This window comes from Larus michahellis, chromosome 1 (assembly GCF_964199755.1).
Source record: "Larus michahellis chromosome 1, bLarMic1.1, whole genome shotgun sequence".
In the NCBI taxonomy this organism is placed as follows: Eukaryota; Metazoa; Chordata; class Aves; order Charadriiformes; family Laridae; genus Larus; species Larus michahellis.
Window position 1 is genome coordinate 201,228,719 of NC_133896.1, and position 23,611 is coordinate 201,252,329.

General features: G+C 39.8%; 1 protein-coding gene across 3 annotated transcripts in view; it reads left to right on the forward strand.

The window, feature by feature from the left end:
• The first annotated feature begins 1,858 nt into the window (after positions 1-1,858).
• The window catches only part of MIPEP (mitochondrial intermediate peptidase), an 84,356-nt gene continuing 62,603 nt past the window's right edge, over positions 1,859-23,611 (forward strand). For 2 of the 3 annotated variants that reach the window (XR_012584845.1, XM_074569155.1), the window contains exons 1-10: positions 1,971-2,270; positions 5,460-5,633; positions 6,198-6,286; positions 8,469-8,555; positions 9,494-9,557; positions 11,332-11,514; positions 14,829-14,985; positions 15,417-15,465; positions 16,117-16,177; positions 16,843-16,895. Coding sequence is in view for 2 of the 3 variants with exons in the window: in XM_074569155.1 (XP_074425256.1) it covers positions 2,094-2,270; positions 5,460-5,633; positions 6,198-6,286; positions 8,469-8,555; positions 9,494-9,557; positions 11,332-11,514; positions 14,829-14,985; positions 15,417-15,465; positions 16,117-16,177; positions 16,843-16,895 (1,094 nt within the window). In the remaining variant the exon portion in view is untranslated. Of the gene's footprint in view, positions 2,271-5,459; positions 5,634-6,197; positions 6,287-8,468; positions 8,556-9,493; positions 9,558-11,331; positions 11,515-14,828; positions 14,986-15,416; positions 15,466-16,116; positions 16,178-16,842; positions 16,896-23,611 lie in introns of all 3 variants that reach the window. The other variant, XM_074569144.1, reaches the window with a different exon arrangement.

Here is a 23,611-nt window from a genome sequence, read left to right on the forward strand (position 1 = left end):
CCCCATATTATCCATGGATGCTATATGTCTGTGTCCTTGAGCCCTCCCCAATAAAGTTGTAATCCGATGGCCAATTTCTGCTGGATTCAACGGAGAACAGAAACCATCCAGGGAGGTACGCCGAGGGCTGAAAGGGAGATGTAGGACTGCAGGGCGGGTCAGGATCAGCTACACATCTCCCAAAAGCTGAGTAAAATTTTTTTTGACTGCTAAATAGTGGGAAGGTGTAGGATCACACTACTTGTATCTGCAGGAAACCAGGCCTCGTGATGCCCACAACCGCTCATTGTACAACTTACTGTGCTGAAGTTTTCATGACCAGCTCCTAACACAGAGCTCAGGGCTTCAGAGCCATACTCAGGAGAGTCTGAATTAAACGCCTTCTTGTCCCAGCCACAAGGTACCAAGAGTTTATTCATTAAACTGTCCTAATCTACTGTAGTCCACTTTGTTTTTTAAAGCTCAAATTAAAAAGTTCCTGATGTGCATAGACTGTTTTTATGGCTGCAGTTGCAGTACAGTTGGTTTCAGGGATGGCTTCTGCACAAGAGAGGACAACCCTTGAGTGTCTGTGGTGCTGACACATCACTGGTGTGGTCACTTACTGTAGTTATACAGGGGTGTGTACACCACTTCTGAAGGATAAATGTTTTAAAAGAAAGTGGGACAAAATAAAAGATAAAATTTCGAGTTCTGTAGTTACGACATGTGTGTCCCTGCCATCTTGTATAAATGTTAAGCAGCACGTACTTCCAAGCCAGTTTATATCTTTCTAGGTGGCACGTGCAGATGAACTTGAAACTTGGTTAGTTTTCATCTAACCATTTCAAAATAATTTTTAAACTTGGAATTAGTGTAGTTCGATACTTCCACAGAGGCTGCTTGCTCTCTGTCATAGTTGGATACCTCCACAGGGACTGCTTGCTCTGTGGCACAGGTGAGTTTTGTTGCAGCTGGGTGGATTTTACTGCTTTTAAATATGGTTCTTTGCTCTCTGTGTAGCCAAAGGTCTGAAATAAGAGGGAAATGCAGTGACAGGAGGAAGCGCCATGTGGATTTTCTCATGTGGGCAGATATTCAATGCCGGTGCAAAAATACAGTATAATGCTGCTGAATTAGCTGTGCAAAACCAATTCTTCCACATGAAAGATAATCTTTAATCAACACAAAAGCAGACATACTGGAAAACTGATAGATATTTCCTGTGCCACAAAACTTTCATTTCTGTGAATGTTCTCAGTGGGTTTTTTTTGTATTTTCCCTTTTCCCCTAAAAGTCAAAAATATAACAAAAGATGCTGGTTAAGTCTCGCTCCCTCCTCTTAGAAGAAAATAAAGCAGAGATGCCAACTGACATGGGTCAGCATCATGAAACTCAGTGCAAATGGAGGACGAGGCCTGGCTTCCCATGGTCCCTAACACTGCCAGGGAGGGAAGGAAACGTGGCCACTGCCATGTGTCCGCCATTGTTGAACCCCTAGTGTAGATCACAGACCCAAACCCAACACGGCGAGTAAGTTTCTGCAGGAAAAATGGCAGCACTTCTCCCGTCGCCTGAACTACAGTGTGGGCAGGTTGAAACACTGACGAGAGGGCTACGTTAATTTTTGCCTAAGAGGAGATTTTCTGCCATAAGTTTGTGTCGTAGGTACGTCTAAATGCTTCAAAATGGACTTAGGTTTAACTGGGCAACATGCAGGAGAAATTTCGCTCGGCAGAAGCCCCTCCTCTCACCGCGGCCCCGCCGCCCGCCACGCCCCACCGGCCCGCGGCACTGCCCGGCCTGCCCGCCGGCACCTTCCCTTCCCTTCCCTTCCCTTCCCTTCCCTTCCCCGCCCCGTAGCGGCAGGGCAGGCCGGGAGGGGGCAGGCCGCGCCAGGCCGCTCCGCAGCCGCTCGTAGGGGCAGCCTCGGCGCCGGAACGGCCGAGGCGAGACCGCGGGAGCCGGGCGGGCGGGCTGAGGGGAGCCGCTCCGCCTCCCTCCGCCCTGTGCTCGCCGGCGCTCCTCCTCCTTCTCCTCTTCCACCTCCTCTCGGCGCGGAGATTGGGGCCGAGCCGGGAGCGCCTGGGCCTGCCGTGGAGATCCGCTCCGCCATGCTGGCCGGCTGCCGGCGGGCGCTGCCGGCGGCGCTGGGCCGGGCGCTGCGGGTCCGAGCGGCGGGTCCGGGCCGCCGGGCCGTCAGCACCAGCTGGTGCCCGGTGGGCGCCGCTTTCGATGCGAAGCAGCAGCAGCAGCAGCCGCCGCGGGGCAGCGCGGCGGGCAGGGAGACGGTGAGCGGAGGGAGGGGAAGGGCCTGCTGCGGGCAGGAGGTGTCCCTGGCCGCCGGCACACCTGCGGGTTGCTGTTCCCGTCTGTAATTTTTGTTTTTTATTATTATAAAACTTTTAAATCGCGGTGGCGGGGACAGGCGGGGCTGTTTTCAGAGGATTACGCAATTTACGTCGTTGTAAGGGTTTGTTTTGGTTCTAATGAAGAACTCATTCTGTTTTCTGGGCACACAAGTGTTTGAAAATCACGGCCTCGTTGGTTGAAACATTTGCTTAGAGCCTCAGTAGAAACCATATATGTATGCATTACCCCCTCCACTCCCAGCTCTTACCTGGATGTGTCTTTTAATCTGTCAGAATCATAGAATAGTTTGGTTTGGAAGGGACCTTAAAAGCTCATCTAGTCCAGCTCCCCTGCAATGAGAGGGACGTGTTCGACTAGATCGGGTCGCTCAGAGCCCCGTCCACCCTGACCTTGAATGTTTCCAGGGATGGAGCATCGACCACCTCTCTGGGCAGCCTGTGCCAGCGTTTCACTAGCCTCACTGTAAAAAATTTCCTCCTTCTATCTAGTCTAAATCTACCCTCTTTCAGTTTAAAACCTTGTCCTATCGCAACAGGCCCTGCTAAAAAGTTTGTCCCCATTTTTCCTGTAGGCCCCCTTCAAGGACTGAAAGGCCTCAGTAAGGTCTCCCTGGAGCCTTCTCTTCTCCAGGCTGAACAACCCCAACTCTCTCAGCCTGTCCTCATAGGAGAGGCGCTCCAGCCCCCTGATCTTTTTTGTGGCCCTCCTCCAGACCCGCTCCAAGAAGTCCATGTCTTTCCTGTGCTGAGGGCTCCAGAGCTGGACACACTTTGGCAGCGCTTCAAAATCAGTTAGACTGCTGACATCCTCTTGCATGGATATCATTCTTGGCATTCAGTTGCGTGTGGCAAAAAAGTATTTATTTGCTGGATTGGTGACAGTCAGGCTTTTTGATTTATTTCTTTTTAGGGTGAGTCAGGTACGTTTGTTAACGAGAGTCCTGGGAACATAAACAAAGTTCCTGGACAGCATAAGGTGTGCGCTTTCAATGGCACATTGCATGCATATATGCAGACTAATGAACACTTGTATCAGCTATTCCTGCTGTGGTGAAGCTGTTGAACTCTGTGACCAAGGTATTCACTGAGGAGAAATCTGGCCTCTTTTTATAATTCAGCACTTGTTTGGGAAGCTTGTCTTCTGGCGCGCCTGCCTCTGTGAGTACACTGATGTAAGCCTTGCTCCAGGAAATAATCCAGTTAAATATTGTACATTTCCCTGGTCTAGGGAAGGATTTCTGGATTTGTTTGGCCCACAGAGAAGTTGTAGATTTCTTTGGGAATAGAGATGCATGTTTCACGCTTGCAGAGAGGCTGTGACAGGTAGGGTGTAAATGCTGAGGCCAAGCAAAGAGAATAATGCTGCAGATATGCAGCCACGCTGTTAAAGAACAGGAGACCTGCACCAGGCTTCATTTTTTTGTATTTTTTTTTATTTTTATGTCAAACTTGGTGTCATATGGAAGAGGAGCTCCATGGCTAATTTATCTCTAAGAAAAGATACCTCCTGTTCACAGAGGACCACACGTGCAGAAGCAGCTCACTTGGGAAGGTGGATGGTGATGTAGCCCAGCAGGAAGGCCAGGAGTTTTCTGGGACATTGCAGAACACTGCATCAGCTGGCTGCAGATCTGAGTGAAGGGGCAGCCTTGAGTCTCTGCTACAGCAAGCATTATTGAAGGGTGGTGTGGTACATGTGTATTTATGTTTGTGTGCGTGTGTTTATATACGTGTGTATGTATATAAAAATATCTTTTTCAGTGTTCATTTCAGTCCAGTTCCTGTTCCCAAATAATAAATTAAAACATGGGAAGTGTAAGGAAAGGGTTTCTGTCTTAAGGTGGCCAGCTTATAGTAAGACCATTAGGGAAAAAAAAAGGCAGTTTTAGCAACAGCGACAGAAACAAAATAGGAAAAAGCAACTCGGGATGTCCCAAATACTTAATTTAGGTGATGCTTTTCTTCAGAATATATACTTTTACAGACAAGCTGTCAATTTGCAGCTTTTCATTTTACTTGGATAAATACTTGTAAGCTACATGGAAACCTGCAGCTGACTGCTATTACACAGCGTGTGCAGAAGGTGCATTGTAAAGTGGCTGGCCTGCAGATTTTCAAATCCAGATTGTGATTTTTAGGTGCTGAGGTTAAATTTGTGAAGGGATGGATGTTATGTGAAGTCTTGTACCTTGTACTGTTAGATGCTGTAGTTAAGAGATAAGCAGGTGCTCATGTTGCAGTTGGGCAGTTGCAAAGGGCGTCTGTTGCTTGCAGAGGTGCTGTTTTATCTTAAATGATTTTTTTTTTTATTGTTGTAGGTCTGTATCATGGAACTTCTCTAGCTGGTAGTGTTAGCAATTTTGTTTGATCTGCAGTAGGACCTCTTTAAGTCTCTTCCACAAACGCAGAACATAACTGCAGTCTGTGTTTACCCTGCCCTGTTGGATGGGGACACGCTTTGTAAGAACTTCAGGAATAAAACTTCATACCGTAAAATTTTTGAGTTGTTGCTGATCATTCCTTTGGGATCTGGTTCCAGTATTTCGGGTTCATTTAATGAGCCTGAGACCACTGTCCTATTGCCTGCAGTCTGTTGGTATCTAGGGCTGCTGGCCAACTCATTCACTGTTTTGACGTTCCTGCTTAGTCCTCACATTCCTTGATAAGTCTCTTTTGCTTCAGAGGGATGATTTTTCCCTCATTTCAGAATGTAAACAGACTTCCTATGATTTGTCTGGTGCTCATGCTTTGGAAATGAGATAAAAAATGCTTTGAGAAAAGGATGGTGTAGGAGGTTATGGTGTGGAAGAGGAGAATTTGTGAGGGTTTGATGCCGAACTCTTAAGGTTTACTGAGAACAGTCCTGGCTGAAAGAACCTCAGTGAGGTTTTGCTTTGGGAAATGAAGATGTTTTCATGTGATACCAGTGTCTTTGACTGATTTTGTGACTATCCTCTCTACAAAGACACTCATGTGGGAACGCTTTATTGAAGTGCCACAGTATGCTGGCTAGGGTAAAATTTTGTGGTGCTAATTCCATCCTGAAACAAAGGGGCAGGAGTCGAGGTGGGTAATAGTAATGTGTTTTCATTGTGTTCTGCACTGCAGGGTCTGTTTGGTGTTCCAGAACTGAGCTGCCCAGAAGGATTTCAAGAGGCACAGGACAAAGCATTGCAACAATCAGAACAGCTAGTCCAGAAGGCATGTTCAACACCACCTGGGCCAGAGACAGTAATGATCTTTGATCAGCTTTCAGATGCCTTGTGCAGAGTAGCAGACTTGGTAAGTTACTTTTTTCATTATTACTTGATGGAATTTCTTGTGTAAAATCACGCTGAATGTCTTCAATGTGTTCCTAATCGTTAATTAAATATATTCCTAATCTTTCATTCTTTTATCATTTCAATGCCAGAACCTCCCTGAATTCATGTTGGCAGTCATGGAAGCCCCTAGCTCTCAAGCCCCCTTTTAGCATCCCTCTAGCCTTCTGAACTCCCTTAAGTATTTGGAGATTTACTGAAAATTAGTAAGTCAAATAAAACCCGTGTTCTGAATCGGAAAGAACCTGTGGGTTTTCTCTTTAAACATATTTCTTCCTACTAGGTAATAATGTCAAAACATAACTTGATGGTCTATACACAAGAGTAAAAAGGGTTTGAAAACAAACCCTCTACACACATTTGGTGGTGTGCTTTCTTCTTAACTGTGAATCTTAGTTTTTAAATGTTATTACAAAAGATTTTTAATCCATTGGAGTGTCTCTGTGTTGTAAGGACTCTAAGATACACACCATACTAAAAATGTTCTAAAGAAGTGCCTCACTTTTTTCTTTTTCTACTATGTCAGGCTGATTTTGTGAAAATTGCCCATCCTGACTTTGCATTTAGAGAGGCTGCTGAAGAAGCTTGCAGGAACATTGGTACTGTGGTAGAAAAGTAAGTTTTCTCCTTTTTTTTTTTTTTTTCCTATTTCCATATGCATCTTTAAAAAATTACTGCATGATCATCTATGAAAACAGCAATCAACAACCAAATAATGTAGGAAGGATTTGCACGTGAGAACAAAGTGTCGGTCTTGCTGTTACAGATATTTAAGTATTTAGTTTTGTTACAGTATCTCAGGAAGGTTATTCTGTTTTAGTTTCAATTTATGTTCTGAACATTTTTTAAGTTATCAACTGACTCCATGTCACTTAAACCCATCAAAGACTCAAAGCTACATTTTTCTAGTACTTGTGACAGTTAACTAACATATGTAAAGCATATGTACAAAATGATAATTTGTTTTTAAGATTTAAGCTGTTATATAAGCTGTCAATGGTTGGACTCAATGATCGTAGAGGTCTTTTCCAAGCTAAATGATCCTATGATTCTAAATGATTCTGTATTTCACAACACTTTCTCCTGGTTTGCTGACCCCTTGAATTCCAGCCAATGAGTGGGATATGTGAAAGAGGAAAGGACAGTCTCCCGTTAAAATGCGCGTTTGAGGATGTCTGTCTAGGGCTGTGATAAATGCCTGTCTACCCTGGCATGCTTGTGCTTTATTTAAAACTACATGTCATAGAAGATTTTTTTAAAGACTTACATTTCGGAAGATCGGCTATTTTTGCATTCTTTTTTTGTTTTTAAATATTTTAAAATGTAAATCCTGAAAGTTGCCTCTGTGGTCTTTGACTACAGTGGATTGATTTGTTTCTCTTCTGCTCTTGCTGCTGAGAGCGTGGAAGTGGTGAACTTTAATCTCCAAATACAGTGTCCTTTCCCTTCCTGTGGTGTTCAGGAGTAGCCCTCTTAAGTGAAAGCTTTACCAAGCACTACTGTGAAGATCACCAAGAGTCTGCTGTTTCCCTCAGGATTCCTAATAACAGTGGAGGCAGTGACCTGGTGTCCCACGGTATGGTGCAAAGGCAGTGAAGCCTTTTGCACTCTTAGGGAGGACTAAAGTGCATCAGTTTGTTTAGTAAGCCTTGTGACTAACATAGCTGGCTAAAAAGAGAATTCTAAGATTAAATTCCTCAGAAATTTTTGCTTTGGTCTTGCCAGTGTGTTTGGGAAATCTTTCACTTGACGCTGGATTTTTCAAGACTTGGACTGAGCACTCCATCTATAGCAATATGACTTTAACATCTGAATACCACTTCAGATTTAAAATTTGTAGAAAGAAGAAAGTATTCATGAATTAACCGGAGAGGTTCATAAACTATTGTAAATGCTCAAAACTAGCTATTGTTGAATGTTTGTTTTCATGGGCAAATGGTATCCCCCAGGAACTACTAACAAAAGGTATTTGCTTTTAGCCACTTTTTGACAGAGTGCTGGGCTTCTTATTTAGCACCTTCTCTACAGAGCCTTTTCTGAAGTACAGGCATGATGCAATGTCTTCTTCTGTCTCTAAATTGGGTATTGGTAATTATTAAATTCATTTTACAAATGGGGCTGTAAAGGCTGCAGAGAAGTTAGTGCTCAAGACTGTCATCCTGGGGGCTGCTGCCCACCACAGCTATGCTGGTGGATATGTGTGTGTTTCATTCCCCACTGTGATTCCCACCCAATAATTCAGGTCGACATATATACTTGTAGTTGACATGCCAGCAAATCTGATGGACATAGTATTGTCTGGCACAGGGACAGTGACGAGCATCTGGAAATGTTCTGGGGATAGTAAGCTCTTAGTCTGCTTCAGTGGCAGCCAGCAGCACGTTTATCTGATGGCAGACTTGGACACAGATTTTCCTTTAATGGAGTTGGAGTCCTTTAAAATAAGTGTTAGAAGACAGTTGTCCCACCTTTACGCTCTCACCATGATTATCTTTGTGCATACAAAATAACCTGTCAGTCTTAGACTTGCTCATATTTGCCAAAAAATGCCATCCAGAAGTATTTTCCTATTGGATATAAAAGTCTTGTTTTCATGCTCGTTTGTCCACACATCCTTTGTGTATGAATTTTGTAGTTTTTAAGTGTGGTTGTGAACCAGAAAGCATTTTGAAAATAAAGTCCTTGGTTTTTAATATTCACTAAATATTAAGCTCTGCTTTTGAATAAGTAATACCGAGAGACTGAAATATTAGTGTTTGTTGTTAATGCGTGATTATTTTGCTCTGTATCTTTCCAGATTAAATACAGATGTTGAACTATGTCAGAGTTTGAGACGTCTGCTAGCTGATGAAGTTGTTATGAGTTCCCTAGATCCAGAAACCAGGTACTTATCAATGCTTATAGATTTAGATTTTTAGATAGTATATATCATTCCTTATTTTGCTTATATTTTGTTTTTTGTTAAATTAATTAATACAACTGGAAAACATACCGCATCTCTGTTACTAATTTATTAGTCACTACTAAATTACGTGCACAGGAGTTAGGAAGTTTGTAGTTCTGTAGTCTTGAAGGATGTCTCTGTGACTAGAGCACAAGACATAGTTAAGCTGAATAACTGAGATCTGCAAAACCAAAAAAAAAAGAGAACTTAAGATTTTCTTCAATAACACCATTTTGATTAAAATGAGGTGCTCTACTGTGGTGTATATATTGGCGTTTTTAGCAATAAAAGTAGGGAACAGACTATAACTTGATTTCAGTTTATAGAAACTTATTTAAATCTTTCAAAATGGGATTATCAGTATTTATTTAAAACTTTATGATCGCTGTAAAATGTTTTATTATCTGCTTATTCAGTTATTGTTTTTAATTATTTCTTCACTGACATGGTTAGACAAGCTTCGTGTTTGAGTAAGTTACTTCCTTCGTCCTTCTTTCCCCACAATCAAGGATGTGGGGAAGACCTTGAAGAGATCTTTTTCTGATCTGTTAGATTAAATGATTTGTCAAATTAAAATGGTAATTTGCTCAAACTGGTTAAACATCTAGATAAATGTAGTGGAATTATTTTGAAGGATATTTTCAATGCAGATGACTAAAATCACCACCAGACAAAGGAAAAATCCTATTTCTCTGAATAAACTGTTAAGGACCTAAAACATAGGAAGTCTGTGTCTATAACAGTAACACAGTTATAAGAGTATTGTTATTCTCTGTAAAAGACAACAAACCTAAATAACTACTATGGGCGAAATTTGTTAAGAAATTACGCTTGCTGTCAAATAAGGCTTTTTTAACAGGGATTTACTGTATTTTTAGGCGAGTGGCAGAACTTTTTATGTTTGATTTTGAGATCAGTGGCATTCATTTGGATGAAGAAAAGGTAATTTTGGGCTATAATATATGAACAGAAATTTGCCTGACTACCAAAGACCAGGTAATGAAATGTGTGGGACATGAATCATGCAATTCTGGGCTAGTTTGTCCTCCAAGACAACTGGAGGACGTTCCCAATGTCTTCTGTGGAATTTTGTCTTCTCAGAAGTGGTTAATTTGGTCTATTTTAAATCACTTCTAAAGTGTGTTTTTTAATGTTGTTTGGCCCTCATCATTCTGTTGTCTGTTCTGAAGAGTTATAAGCAAGACCTGGGAGCCTGCTTCCTTTGATTGGTGTCTGCATCAGATATTTAAAATAAGCACTTAGCTGTCTGAATACCTTATTTACAGAGAGGGGAAAGCAGCACCCCGTGCACTGTGATGATGACAGGTTAATCAAGTAGAGTGTTTTATAAAGGATCAGGCGTGCATCCAGCCTCTCCTTCGGTGCTCACATAACCAGAAGTTGTAAATTCTGTGCACAAGTGAATGTCTGGCCATGGTCTGATTACAGCTCTTGGAGCTTTTACATGCTTGTGTGGTAGTTAGTGATGGATTTGCCAAAACCATCAGCTTTCACCATGCTTTGTGGTATGGATGCTCTGTTGCATGTCTGTTCATAGCTCGTGCCCATGTATAAAGTTAATACCTTGTTATTTGAGTCATCCCTTCCAAAAAGATTTGTACAAAAGTTCTTTTACCAGATTTGTGTGGTAAAGTTACTCTGAAGGTTATGGTTGTAATGGTGTTTTGTTACCTCGAAAAAGCTTCTATAACATATTTTTACAATTACTTTGTGCAAAGAAGAACTCTGAAACTTGGGCTCTGTGTTTTATTTCTGATTTGACTTTTGGTTCTATGGTGCTTCATCCCCTTTCAGTTAAAATTTCACTAGCCCCTTATTTTTGCACATTTTCCTCTTCCTCCCCTGCCGATTCCTTCTGTCGCTTGCTGCTCAGTGTTTCTTTTCAATTCTCATTTCAGACTTTAGATATCCTTCACTATTGTAAGTTGAAATTTATTTCTGCTACACAGAATTCGTGCTTTTTAAAATAAAGCCCAAAAGACGTGTTTTAGAGAGTAAAGGTGGAATGAGAGGACAGAGATCTGCAGGTTTTGTCGTTCTTTGGACTCTGTTGTATCTGTACCCTCAGCCTTTTCTTTTGAGCTACGAACCACAGGCAACACAGAGCATACTCTCAAGATTACTGAAGCAAATCTTACAGTAAAGTTAAATGTGTGAAGTACTGTAATGATGGTGCTAAAACCCCACATCACAAACTCCTCGGGGAAATGTTGCAATACCAGAAATGCCTTGCAGTCTCCAGAAAATAGTGCAATACAAACAGTAATAGGAGAACTGTAATACTGTATCTATTTCAGGATGCTAGTAGGATTTATCCATCTCAATTATGCTTCTTTTTTTTCTTCCCTGGTTTTTACATAGCAATCACATTAGGCATAGTTTTATAAATGCTTTCCAAGTGGCTAGTAAAGCTTATGCAAATTCTACCTAAACTCCACTGTACATTTTCTTACCGCAGAAACATAGGCATTTTCTTTCAAATTTCAATCCTGTATGAAATTATAGATCTGTATGAGCATCCGGTCTTGTTGACTTTAGCCGTACATTAGGATTTTGTTGATACTGTAGGTCTAATCTTAAATGTTGTATTTTCTGCTTAGTTTCTGGAAAAGTATGGAAAAGTTTCTAAAACTTCAAGTTCTGCTTGTATTATGTCTGAAGATATTCTGTATTTTGTACTTTATTTTTCTTACAGCGTAAAAAAGCAGTCAACCTCAACGTCAGAATATTGGACTTATGTAATGAATTTCTGACAGGAGCTCACCTTCCCAACAAGATTGACAAAAATGTTTTGCCAGAGCATATTCGATATAATTTTACAGCTGAAGGCAATTACTTACAAGTTGCTGGTCTGCATGCTGATTGTCCTGATGATCTGGTGTGTATTACAAATTTGCTTCGGCATACTCTATAGCAAAAGTGCATATCAGTTATTTTAATTGTTATTGAGGCAAATGCATGTAGTTTATGATGATGATGTTACGACTAACAAGGAAGAACTGTTTTAGAACGTTAAAATCAATGGCAGCCTTGGCTGTAGTAGCTATGAGGTGAAGATCTTGAATGGATTGAGGAAGAAGGAGGGCAGAATACGGACCCTGGATTTCAGGCAGGCAGACTTATTCAGTAAACTGTGAGGTGGTATCCCATGGTATGCAGCTCTGAGGGGTAAAGGAGCTCAAGAAAGCTGGCAGTTCTTTGAAGATAGTATCTTCCAACCACATGAGGACACTAAGATACTCAGTAGTGGCACACCTGGTATTTGGAAAACCTTATTTCATTAGGAAAAAGCCTTATTTCATGAAGGAAAAAACCTTATTTCATTATCAGATTCAGAGGGTAGTCGTTGAAGGGTTATACTCTGCTGGAAAGCTGGTAATGAGAGAAGTATCGCAGGGGTTTGTCCTGGGACCTGTGCTGTTTAACATTTTTATCAATGACCTAGAGGAGGTGACAGAGTGCTTGCCTACCAGATTCGGAGGTGATACCAAATTGGGAGGAACAGTTGATACACTGAAGAGCAGGGCTGACATTCAGAGTGACCTAGAAGCTGAGGGAATGGTCCACTGAGAACCTTATATAATTCAAGGAGGAGAAATGCAGTCCTGCACCTGGAAAGGGAGATTTCCTGGCAATAGTACAGTCTGGGACTGCCTGGATGGGTCTGATCTGTGTAAAAGGCCCAGAGGGCTGGTGGGCAGCAAGCTGAGCATGAGCCAACAGTGACCCTGACAGCATAGAAGGCTGACAGCATCCTGAACTGCATGAACAGGGGCAGAGCCAGAGACTGAGGGAAGAGACTAGAGCCCTTTACTCATCATTCTTTAGGAGTGACTTCAGTGGAGGCCACCAAGATGGCCGGGAACTAGAGTGCTTGCGCTGTGAGGAGAGGTTGAAGGATCTGGGCTTGTTCACCCGGTAGCAGAGGTGGCTCTGGGGGACCCTGACAGCAATCTGCCAGTACCTATGAGGGCATCATGGAGAGAAGATGGAGCCAGGCTCTTCACAGTGGTGCATGAGAGGAGGACAAGTGGCAACATGCACAAGTTGAAATGAGAAATGCCAATTGGAGAAGAATTTCCTGATGAGGATACCCAGGCAGTGAAACAGACAGGTCATGCTGTCTGTCCATCTGTGCAGGGTTTCAGGACCTGACTGGAAAAAGCTTTGTGCAACTTGGTCGTACCTCATAGCTGACCCTGCTTTGTGCAGGAGGTTGGGTTAGAGACTTGAGGTCCCATCCAACCTGAATTATCCTCAGTGATCTCATTTTAGTTATTGCTGATGATGCTTTTCTAAAAATAATTCATTTAGAGTTTGTTTATAAATTGAAAATTAATTTAGACTCTTTGAAATGTGCCAGTGGTTCCTTAGTCTTTTAGATATGACTGAAGTATATTACAACACTGGAGTGTTCTGTTTTTACTTACTATATAATTAAATAATTGAAGTGACTTTGAAATCTTGTGTCACGAAAAAAACCAAAGCTAACTGTGGTAGAACCCCATCTGTAATGTTTATTTTCTGTAAGAAATTAAAAAAAATAATTACATTATGGCACTGTTAGGATGTAAGTAAAGGAATAACACTCATTACGTGTCATCTATAAACTCTTAGAATTGCTACTGAAGCTATAAGTAATATATCAATTAAAGAATGCAGTTCTCTGAGTCAGATCTTTGGAGAGGCTGTTTGGAAATCATATAATATAGCCTGGAAGGGACCTCTGGAGCTTGTTAGTTTGAGTTTGATCCTGTTGAGAGCAGGATCAAATAGGTCAGGTTTCTCAGTGACACGTCCAATTGAGTTTTGAACACTCTCCAAGGATGGTGATTTGATAACTTCTCTGGGCAGCCTGTTTGACCACCCTCACTATTATTTTTTTTTTTTTCCTGATATCAAATTGGAATCTTTCAACTTTCAGCTTGCGTCCGTTACATCTCCTCCTTTTGCTCTGCACCTCCAAAAAGAGTCTGGCTGCATGTTCTCTATGCCCTACTGCTATGTAGATGAAGATTAAGATATTCTTTGAGCTTTTTCTTCTTTGTGCTGGACAAACTCACCGCTCTCAGCCTCCATTCTGTATCATGTGCTCCAGCCCCCAGACATCTTGGTGGCCCTATGCTTGACCCCCTCCAGTATGTCAGTGTCTTTCTGGTCCTGGGGAACCCACATCTGGACATTGTACTCCAAATGTAGTCTGGACAGTACCAAGTAGAGGGAAGCAATCACATCCATGGACCAGATGGCTGTACTCTTTCTAATAGAGCTCAATATGCTGTTGGCCTTTGCTGGAAAGACACACTGCTGAAGCATGTTCAAAGAAGGGGAATCATCTTACATACTTTATGTGCTTATTTTGAAATGAAAGTCTGGTGAAATGGAACAGGTACAAAATGACTTGTGAATTATCATAGTTGCATTTTTTATAAACCCAGGACCTGCATTCTTCTTGAATATATGATCCAAGAGAGAAGCTTATTTCAAATGAAGACAAGCATAAGTTGTTGCTGGATTTCTTAAGCCTATTCCATATGTACAAAATAAAGATTATCTTCGATTTTACCAAATTTTCTGAGGCTCAAAGTGATTTTTTTTTTTTTTTTTTTTTTTTTTTGAGAGCTGTAAAAAACCCCAAACTTGAAATAGGAGAAAGACTGATTGTCTGTGGGCAGATGGGCAGACTAATAGTTGGGTACTTCAAAAGAAATAAGGCTTTTTTCTTTCTCTTTGTTTTTTCTCCCCTGACCCTGTCTCTGGTTCTTATCAGATCCTTCCATAAGCCAGCTTAACTGACACGCAGAGAACAATTTGGCTTTCTTTTGGGTTTATTTTCAGAAGTTTTAGTGAGTTAAGACAGCCCCCAGAGTGGTCTGAGAAGCACAGATGTTGGCAGAAGGAAGGAGGCAATGAGCGGAGAGGGGACTGTTGACAGGACTAGAGAACAGGACCCCTTTTGGCAGTCTTGATCTGTTAGGTTGTCTCATTCCATTTCCTCATTCCATCTTTAATGGATAAGAGAGCAGTAATTGTCAGGCAGTAGTAATTACTACTGTTAAAAGGCTTTAGGCCTTTTCCCAACAGTATCAGTGAAATACAGCTGTAATGCCAGATCTTCAATTGCATCACTTGTTTCCCTTAAAGATTGCACTGTTGTAATGTGACCTTTTTATTTTTTTTTTTTAATAATAGGTGCGAGAAGCTGCTTACAAGATTTTTCTTTACCCAAACGCTGAGCAGTTGAGCCGTTTAGAAGAATTGCTTGCTAGCCGAAACAGTCTGGCACAGCTGGTTGGGTACGACACCTTTGCCCACAGGGCTCTTCAGGGAACAATGGCCAAAACTCCAGGTATAAGACATGTGTGGAAGGACATACTGAGAAATCAAATGCACTGTGTTAGGTATGAGGTCAAAAGTTGTTAGTTTCTTTCGCTAAGTTTACACTTATTTCTTCAGTGAAGTATCTTACTGCAGTTACCTTTTGCTGTGTGCAATACTCGTGCTTTCTATAAATGGCAACACTCACTGAACAGGAACCAGTGGTTTTGTTCAGAATCAGCGCTCACTCCTTAGATTATGAAGTTGCCGTTATCCCAGCATGTAACAAAGTAGATGATGTACTAAATTCTCTTGAAATGATGGCACAGCGGTCAACGGAGTAGTTTGTTGTTCTAAAAAGAACTTTGTTGTTCTAAGGCAGCTTATTTTGATGTAAACTTAACATCTTTTAAGGCAAGAAATCACTTTCTTAAATATTCTTCCCCCCCCTTGTACTTCTAGAAACGGTAACACAGTTTCTGGAGAAGCTTTCTGACCAGTTGTCTAAAAGGTATGTCTTTTTCACAAAGTTATTTTTCGAACCATACTCTTTGTTTCAAGAATAGAGGGAGTTGTGCACTAATAAGTTAGCCAGTGCTGCTTATTTATATGCCGTGATGAAAAAAAAAACAAAACGCAAGACTTCTCAGAGTTTTGAGGGAAGCTATTGGCTTAGAATAAATTCTGTGTCTATGATCAGAGAACACCCAGGACTGAATGCAACAAGTGATGTGCCAAGAAATGCAGGCAACAGCAAACAAGAAGACCAAGTTTAAGTGTTGCAGAACACCCCCCTTGGTCTTCTCTCTATACACACTAGTCCATATATTTTACATCTATAAGAAAATTCCCCTGTTTGTCCTTCTTACCTCCAAGAGCATAAAACAGTTTCATCACTCTGTATAAATGTGGTGTATTGTAAGAAAGAAAATGCTTTGGAGGTGTACAACCAGCGTAAGAGGGACTTGATTTAGAGGTACCTGAATGACAGAAGCAGAATGGAAAAGTTCTTTTACCATAGTACACGGGGCTGCCATTTTATAGATATTTACTATCGATCTCTGATGATGGGCATTTTATTAGGATGGACTATTATTGTATGCTGTATTCCATTGCTCCAAGGTCTTTCATTAACACTTTTCATTATAAAAATGTTTTTCAGAGCTCGAAAAGATTTTGAAATGATGACAAAGATGAAGATGAAGCTGAACCCCCAGAATTCAGTAAGTTAAATTTTCATGTGTGGTTTTCTGTTTTGTTTTTTTAAAAATATAGTATAAGCTAACCTGTTCTACAAGAAAAGTTAACTCTAGTTTAGTGTACAACACGTAGTATGATTAGAAAAAGAAACTTTCTGTCTCCTGTCTTCAAATGCTTTTTGACTGCTTAGCTGGTATTTGTATTAAACCAAGCATTGAGTGAGAGATAGCTGTTGGTTTATGCAAAATGATACTGAGATAACCAAAAGATGAAGTGGCGAAAGGGAATATTACTTTGTTTTGAATTAATTGACTCATTTGAAAAATAAAGGCTGTACTTTAGGTTAGATGCATGTCCAGTTTGCATACTGTATTGTATGTATCCTAATTCTGTACATAGCTAGGTTTATCTTTTTATTTGAATTGAGTGTGTTTCTTGAAATCTGGTATGAAGTCCCATTATGTATTTGAATAAGAGGTACCATCTTCAAGCAAATGTTAAAAAAAAGTTTTCAAGTTATGATATATGATGCTATTTCTGATGGTATTTTTAGCACTGAATGTTTCCCATTATGTTTTAAAGTTCTGTGACTTGTCAAAACTGCAGAAATATTCAAAGGAAACAAAACTTTTACTTTGGGTTCACTTATTTGCCATTATTGTAATTATAAGCTGGAATTCTCTTTCAGAAGCTGATGCCATGGGATCACCCTTACTACAGTGGCGTCCTTCGTGCTGAGAGGTAAGCTCCTTATGTTCATGATTGTAATGTAAATGAGTGTCTTTATTTCATGCTTTGCAATAAGGGTAAAGAAAGTCCTCAATGTTAACTGGATTTCCTTCTTTGAAGATGTATTTCAATACGAAAAAATAAAGAGTATCTGGTGGGGCAGTTTTTTGTAACATTTCTTAGTTACTGCTGGAATGCCTGTAGAAGTTTTTGGCTGTTGTGTTGTTTTACAGGGAAGTATTGGCCTTCTTTGAAGATATGAGGATGAAGCAGTTTCAGAACAGCTAGAAAATCCTTGTTCTTGTTTGGCTTTTAGCTCTTAGCTGTGCTGCAGTAACGTTTAAAAATAAATTTTGATCACTGAATACAATCCAACTCCTCTTCATATTTTAACTGTATTGTACTTCTTATTGAACATGCACCTATCATCCCTTTCTACAGACTTGAAATAGCAACTTCTTGAGTAGATCTGCACTATTTATGGATAGAATTCATTCTCATCTCTTCTGCAAAGGCTGGGAAATAAATCCTTTATGCTGACTTAAATAGTGCACAAGACCTTTGCACATAATGAGATGCCAACTCTGAAAGACGTGAGCCCTGCATGTTGCCTTTATTAGATCAGCAGCGGTGACCTTTTACATTTGTGTTGGAAAAGATAATTTAAAGTTGTGCTTCTCTCACAAGAGGGGGAGGAAAAAATCTTCCTTCACTGCAGATTTGTAGATTTTTGGGTTTTTTTTCCAACAGACTGGATATATCTGATTAAAGTAGTATTTCACTCTGGATCAGAAAGCTATGGTAGACATGGTGTGGAAGGGTTGCCAGCTGTTGGCCTGTCTGTTCTGCAGCTTTTTTGTACTTTGTTATTGAGGCAGTAGTTTTATGAGCAGCAGCTCACGTCCTGGGTGTGCAGAACTTGCTGTGCATGGGGGTGAGAGGGATGTCCAGTTACTGGGTCTGCTCCCAGTAGCTGATGCAGGAACACGCATCACTCCACAGTGTATGCATGGATTGCGTGTTTGTGCCACAGCTTGGCAGTGGCTGCTTTTGTTCTAAACTGGACAGGTAGCAGACACGCTTCTGTGAAAGTGGAAACGAAGTAGTGGTTATACTGGAGGAGAATCAAGGTTCATCTGTCTCCAAACCCCACCTTCCCAATGGTGAATAGGAGTCTGGAAGAGCACTGTCGTACTCGTCCAAGATACGTATTATGTTGTAGTTTACAGTCTCCTTTACCTTGCATGCCTAGTGTGTTCAAAACACAAAGAATTACATTCTTATCCATAGTGCCTGACATTACTGACAAATGTTGATATTTATTGTCTACATATCCTATTTATTTTCTGTATTTCCTACAGTGTCAGCTTTCCCTGTTTTCAATATTAGTGTGTCCCTTAAGGGTTAGAGCGTTAGTTGTAGAAGGCTCTGTGTTTGTTTGTTTCTCTTTCTGGAGGGGTGTCTTCTGATACTGTCTTACTGTCCTTCTTAGACCATCTCATGAAGCTAACCATGTTGTAATTAAGCTGCTGATGATCACAAATAGATTATTCTGTTCATTTTGGCATTAGGAAGAAAAATATTTCCTTTCCTTGTGAGGCTTTGTAAAAGACCCAGTAAAGTTACTTTACCTTAAGAATTGCATGGTAGCTTTATGAAGGGAGTGCTGCAGGTAAAACAGACCAAGACACTGGCAATGTACTTATTTTTTACTTATTCAGGCACCAAGTCTGGCAGCTGGATCAGTGTGAAGAATCTTCCAAACCCATGTAGGGCCTCTGTGATTACAGTGCAGGATTGGGGCCCAGCCTTTTTTTCCTTGCAGGTTGGGCAGGAGCACTTTTTTCTGTCAGATACACAGGCATCTACAGGACAGGGAAGGAAAAGTAGTTTTCTTCTCCATCATGTGCACCAGTCTTTTGCTAAAAACCAAGGGCTTTAGGTCTTTCACTGTCCTGTTTTCTGTATAGTGGTCTGTCTTTGGGAAAAGTTTTTGATCTGATAGTGTCTTAACAATGCTTTATATTCATTCTGCCCATATTGTAGGTAATTAACAGGGTACCGGGTAATGGGTAGTCAGCCCTGAAAAGGGAAAACTCGCTTCTCCACTGCCAAGTATCAGTGGCTGTGCTTTATGACTGAAACTAGGCAGGAGTCAGAGAGTATTCAAACAGCAACCAGAGGACAGGAATATACCTTGTAATGCCTGTGCCCTAAACGTATTCGATTTGCCACTTATTATCTAAGTAAATGTGGATCCACTATCCTGTATCTTGTATTCCTACTTACCTCTGTTTGACCACATCCTTTCTCGAATGCCCCTTTGATGCTGTGGTATGTTCAATTCGACACTTTTGTAACTGGAAGATGAGAACCATATCTGTCACAAAATTTCATACTGGCAGGAGTTTGACTTTTGGCTATTTGTTGTTACTCTCTTTCTAACTGAGACAATTATCTTGCAGTATTAAATTATGTCTCTAAGGAAAAGTGGTGTTGTTTTCCTAGGTTTGTTTGGTTTTGTTTTATTTTTTTTTTCTGGGAAAATAATTTATACTATCTGTTTGTTTTGTTTTTTCTTTTTTTTTTTACTTGTATCATGTTTCATTTTATTTATTTGTAAGAGAAATAAATAATTTAATTTTTACTTGCCGCATTCTCTTTTATTTTTGTGTTTTTGCATCATGGAATGACAAAATATTTTTTTAAACAAGATATATTTACCTGTCATGAATTTCTCCCATTCTTAGTATTCTTTCTTTAGTAGATTAGTTATTTTGTTCTTCAAGGGTTTCTCTTTTTTGGAAGAAATTTACTTTCAGCTTTATATCTTTTACAGAAATGCCGTGGTCATATTTATAATAGTGCTGTGTGCGGAGCACAGCTTACATTTTCATTTGTCATGTTTGGGGACTCGGTAGTAGTTTGTGTGGTGGATTTCTGTATGGTTAGGAATTTCTGGGGTTTTTTTACTTAGTAAAATGTTTTTGTTGAAAGCGAAAGCAAATGTATGCTTTTGGGTGTTTCTTTTGGACTGCTGTTGTCGCTGTGGCTCAAGCTGAATACAGAAGTAGGTATTGTCAGGTACCTAAAATGCAAATTATCTTTACAAACCTAGGTATGAAGCGACTACAGGAGTTTAGTTCTTGATTAAGTAACTTAGCAATGTTCCAGTATGTTGCACATAAACCACTAAGGGGTGCAAGAAATATTAGATGGGACAGTGTCTGTGTCTCTTGAAAATGGTTTACTGTTAAACTATTTTGGTCTGTATGACCATATTTGCAAACAGAAATGTGAGTAAACATTGGACAATGTGATCCAGATGTGATCTTTTACTTCCTCTTTAGCTCTCCAGATTTTGACCAGCTACATCAAATTGTTTCAAATGACATATTTTCAATGTGTATGTTGTATATTTTGAATGTAGTTATATATTTTATATTCTAAATATATATTTATTCCATATTAGAACAGGATTAAGGAAACAAATCCTTTGTTGGATTTCCCATAATTAGTTTTAAGAGCTGGATATTTACTTCTGAATAATGTAGGATATTCAGATGCATTTGGACTATGGAATTTTAATGACATTTGCTGTCATTATCAGGTTGCCTGTATTTTCGCTCTGCTTCTACAGCCCCTACTGACCATTTCTGCTGTTTTGTAAGTTGAACAGCAGGAGGAGCTCTAGACTTAATTCACAGGGTACGTTTTTCTTTATGTAAACTTATCCAGGAGAATTTTGTTTCTGTCAGCTTTTACCAAGTCTTTTCCCTGGAAACTTGATCCTACTTCAAAAGTGTAAGTCTCCCATTGATGGTAACAGGATAGTTTACTCTTTTTTTTTTTTTTTTTTTTTTCTCTAAATTGCGTTAAGTAGCCTTTCTGGCTTTAAACCCATGCCTAAGACAGTGTCATGTTTTTGTAGCTATAGTTTAAGTGGCAGAGAAAACAGATGTCAGTATAAATGTATATTTAAGAGAAACTGGAGACAAAAGTCTGAAATTCATGGTAGTAGTATCTTAAAAGAAGATAGAGTAATTAGGAGAACCTTAAGAATTTTGGCAGGCGAAAAGTAATAAAACAGTGAATGCTAGAACATGCTTCAGCCTCTAACAAGTAAGAAGATGTCTAATATGTGTATTATAAAAATAATACTGTTGAGTTTTAGTGCAGGCAAGTACCATGTTATTAATTAAATCCCTTTACTTCTCAGTAAGTGCAGCTGCAGATACAAATAATTCTCAAGGCCCTGATCTTGCAAAGATGTAGTCACCTTGCTGACTTCTTCTGGGTCATAAAAAAACCCAAAATGCTGGAAAAGACCTTTTGAGGTCAACTGTTTGCCTTGAAGGTGGGATTGACTGTTGGGGGTGGGATTAAGGTGGGATTAAGCCTCTTCTGACGAAGGCACAGAACTGTCAGTGCTGAGCTTAGTATATTTGGTGTTGACTCCTGTTTCCCTAACCCTTTGGTGCTTACCAGGCTGGACTGACTTCGCTGGCTATAATTCACTGTTGGGATTTTTGCCAAAGTGTCACAGATTTTATTCGACTTGCAACTGGGATGTGCTTGCGGGGTATTGCACTCCGCTGGTCTGTCTCTTTGGGACTGCAGAAATAAATAAGACTGGCCTTGGGCATGAACAAATCAATGCCAGAATGAGCCAGTTTCCTGCTGTGTCAGAAAGAGAAGCCACCACAGCAACTGAAGGTGTTTTGGATCTTGGGGTGACCAGCTGAGCAGAAATTAGGAATAACTCATCTCCTTTCTTCCTGGGACTGTACACAGGCTGCCGGCTTGAAGGGAGAGTGGGCAGCACTTTCGTTTTTTCAGAGGTGTAAGGGCAATACCAAGGTAGCTAAACATGACTCTAGCTGTTTCTAAAGCTGCTAAAAGCTGCACCTAATGTTGAGGTTTGCAAGGTACTTGTAAATAAACTCATTTATGGCTGCTTTTTGTGAAGTTATTTTTAGTTTTACAAAAGAGTGTTCTTCGTTGGAAACACCATGTTTGAAAAATAGCCCAGACCCTTTATGGAATATGTGAGAAAACTGTCACTCTGTGCAAATTGAAAGCTGAAGTGGAAAAATAATGCAAAATTCAAAAAGAACCAGGAAATCTTTCAACCAAAGTACTCATAGCGAAGGAAAACTTTCTCTAAGTATCTGTTTATAAGCAAGAGAAGGCATGTCTTCTATTAAATCAACTAATGTAGGTGCAAAAAGTCCATTTAACTTACCAGTCACTAAGCTAATGAACCAAGCTTTTTGGAGGAAAACCTGAAAGTTATTGAAAAGGCTTGCTGTGAAGCAGAATTCAAGTTTCAAGAGTTATTTATTTATTCCAAATATTGTGGAAGGACAAAGAAATTGTTGTTGATTTGAAAGCAAAGTCAAATTTAAAAGATGCATACAGTGTCGATACCAAACCGATATTTCAAATTACCCCCTGACCTCTTCTAAAATATTCTAAGAAGTACAATTAACAGAAAGAGAAAAGGAATGTGAGATACAGGTATTAGTTTATGGTTGATGAGAGTACAAAGACTTTCTATTATTATTATTATTATTTTTAAGAAATCCAGAATCTTCTATAAATCATGGTTAAGAGTCTCCCTTCAGGTAAAGAATTAAATTTCAGAGTCTGGCATGTAATGAAAATTGGAAGGGGTTTTCCTTGTCTTGATCTCTTTAAGTTAACCTGAGGGGTTCGTCTCACTTTTATCTTCCACTAACAACATTTTTTTCAAGTTTCTTTGAAAGTTTTGGGAGAATCTGTTTTATTAGAGATAGTTAACTTAGTGTTCTATATTTTCCTGGACATCAACAGGATAATAATTTTTCTCAAAAAAAGAAAAAGAAATCGGGATATCAGGGACTACACTTAATAGTCAATGATAAGAATTCTTGCCAAGCAGCTAATTTGCAGTTGTTAAGAGCCTGAATGCTCATGTTCTGAAGAACAGTGATCCTTACTCAAATATCCCTAATGTCCAAGTTTATAAAAAGCATTCTTCATAGAATAGATGAAAGTCATGCTACACAAAACAGTCTTAGTTTCCTTCCAAATATGCAGCTTAAATGAAAGTGATTTTAGAAGTCTGCATTTTATTTAGACTCAGTGAAGTCATACAAGCTTAGAAATAATTATTTATAATGACATACTACATCTTTGTTCTTCACAGGGACACAGCCTTTTTGTTTGAAGCCTGCTGTTCTTGAAGAATAACCAAACCTCATTGTGTCAGTTAACTTCTTCTTAAAATTGGTTTTTTAAATTGGTGTGGCTACATTTCTTCTTTTAAAAATAGTGCTGGGCTGCATACTGTAAAAGTCAGGTGTCTGGATTTTTTAACATAGTTTATCCTTTAATATAAAGCAGGAATTTACATCAAAGAAACTACTGTTTTCTTTGATATTTCTACTTTCTTTAGGACAGTACTGAGATTTCTCTTTGTAAAGTTTCTGAGCTCACATTCTGACATAAAATACATAAGAAAATTTTCATTCTTTCCTGGGCTTTGTTATAAATATAAATGCTTTGACATTTGAAATCAGATGTTCAGAGTGAATTAAGTTCTTGAAATATATTTTAAGAAAAAATGGAAGCAGAACAAACTTCTTTTGTTCATTTTTATGCTTCTCAGTCTTTCACAGTTTTGGACATTCAAGCATATGAGTTATGCAATTCTACAGGAACAAGAAAAGAATTTAAGGTTTGTT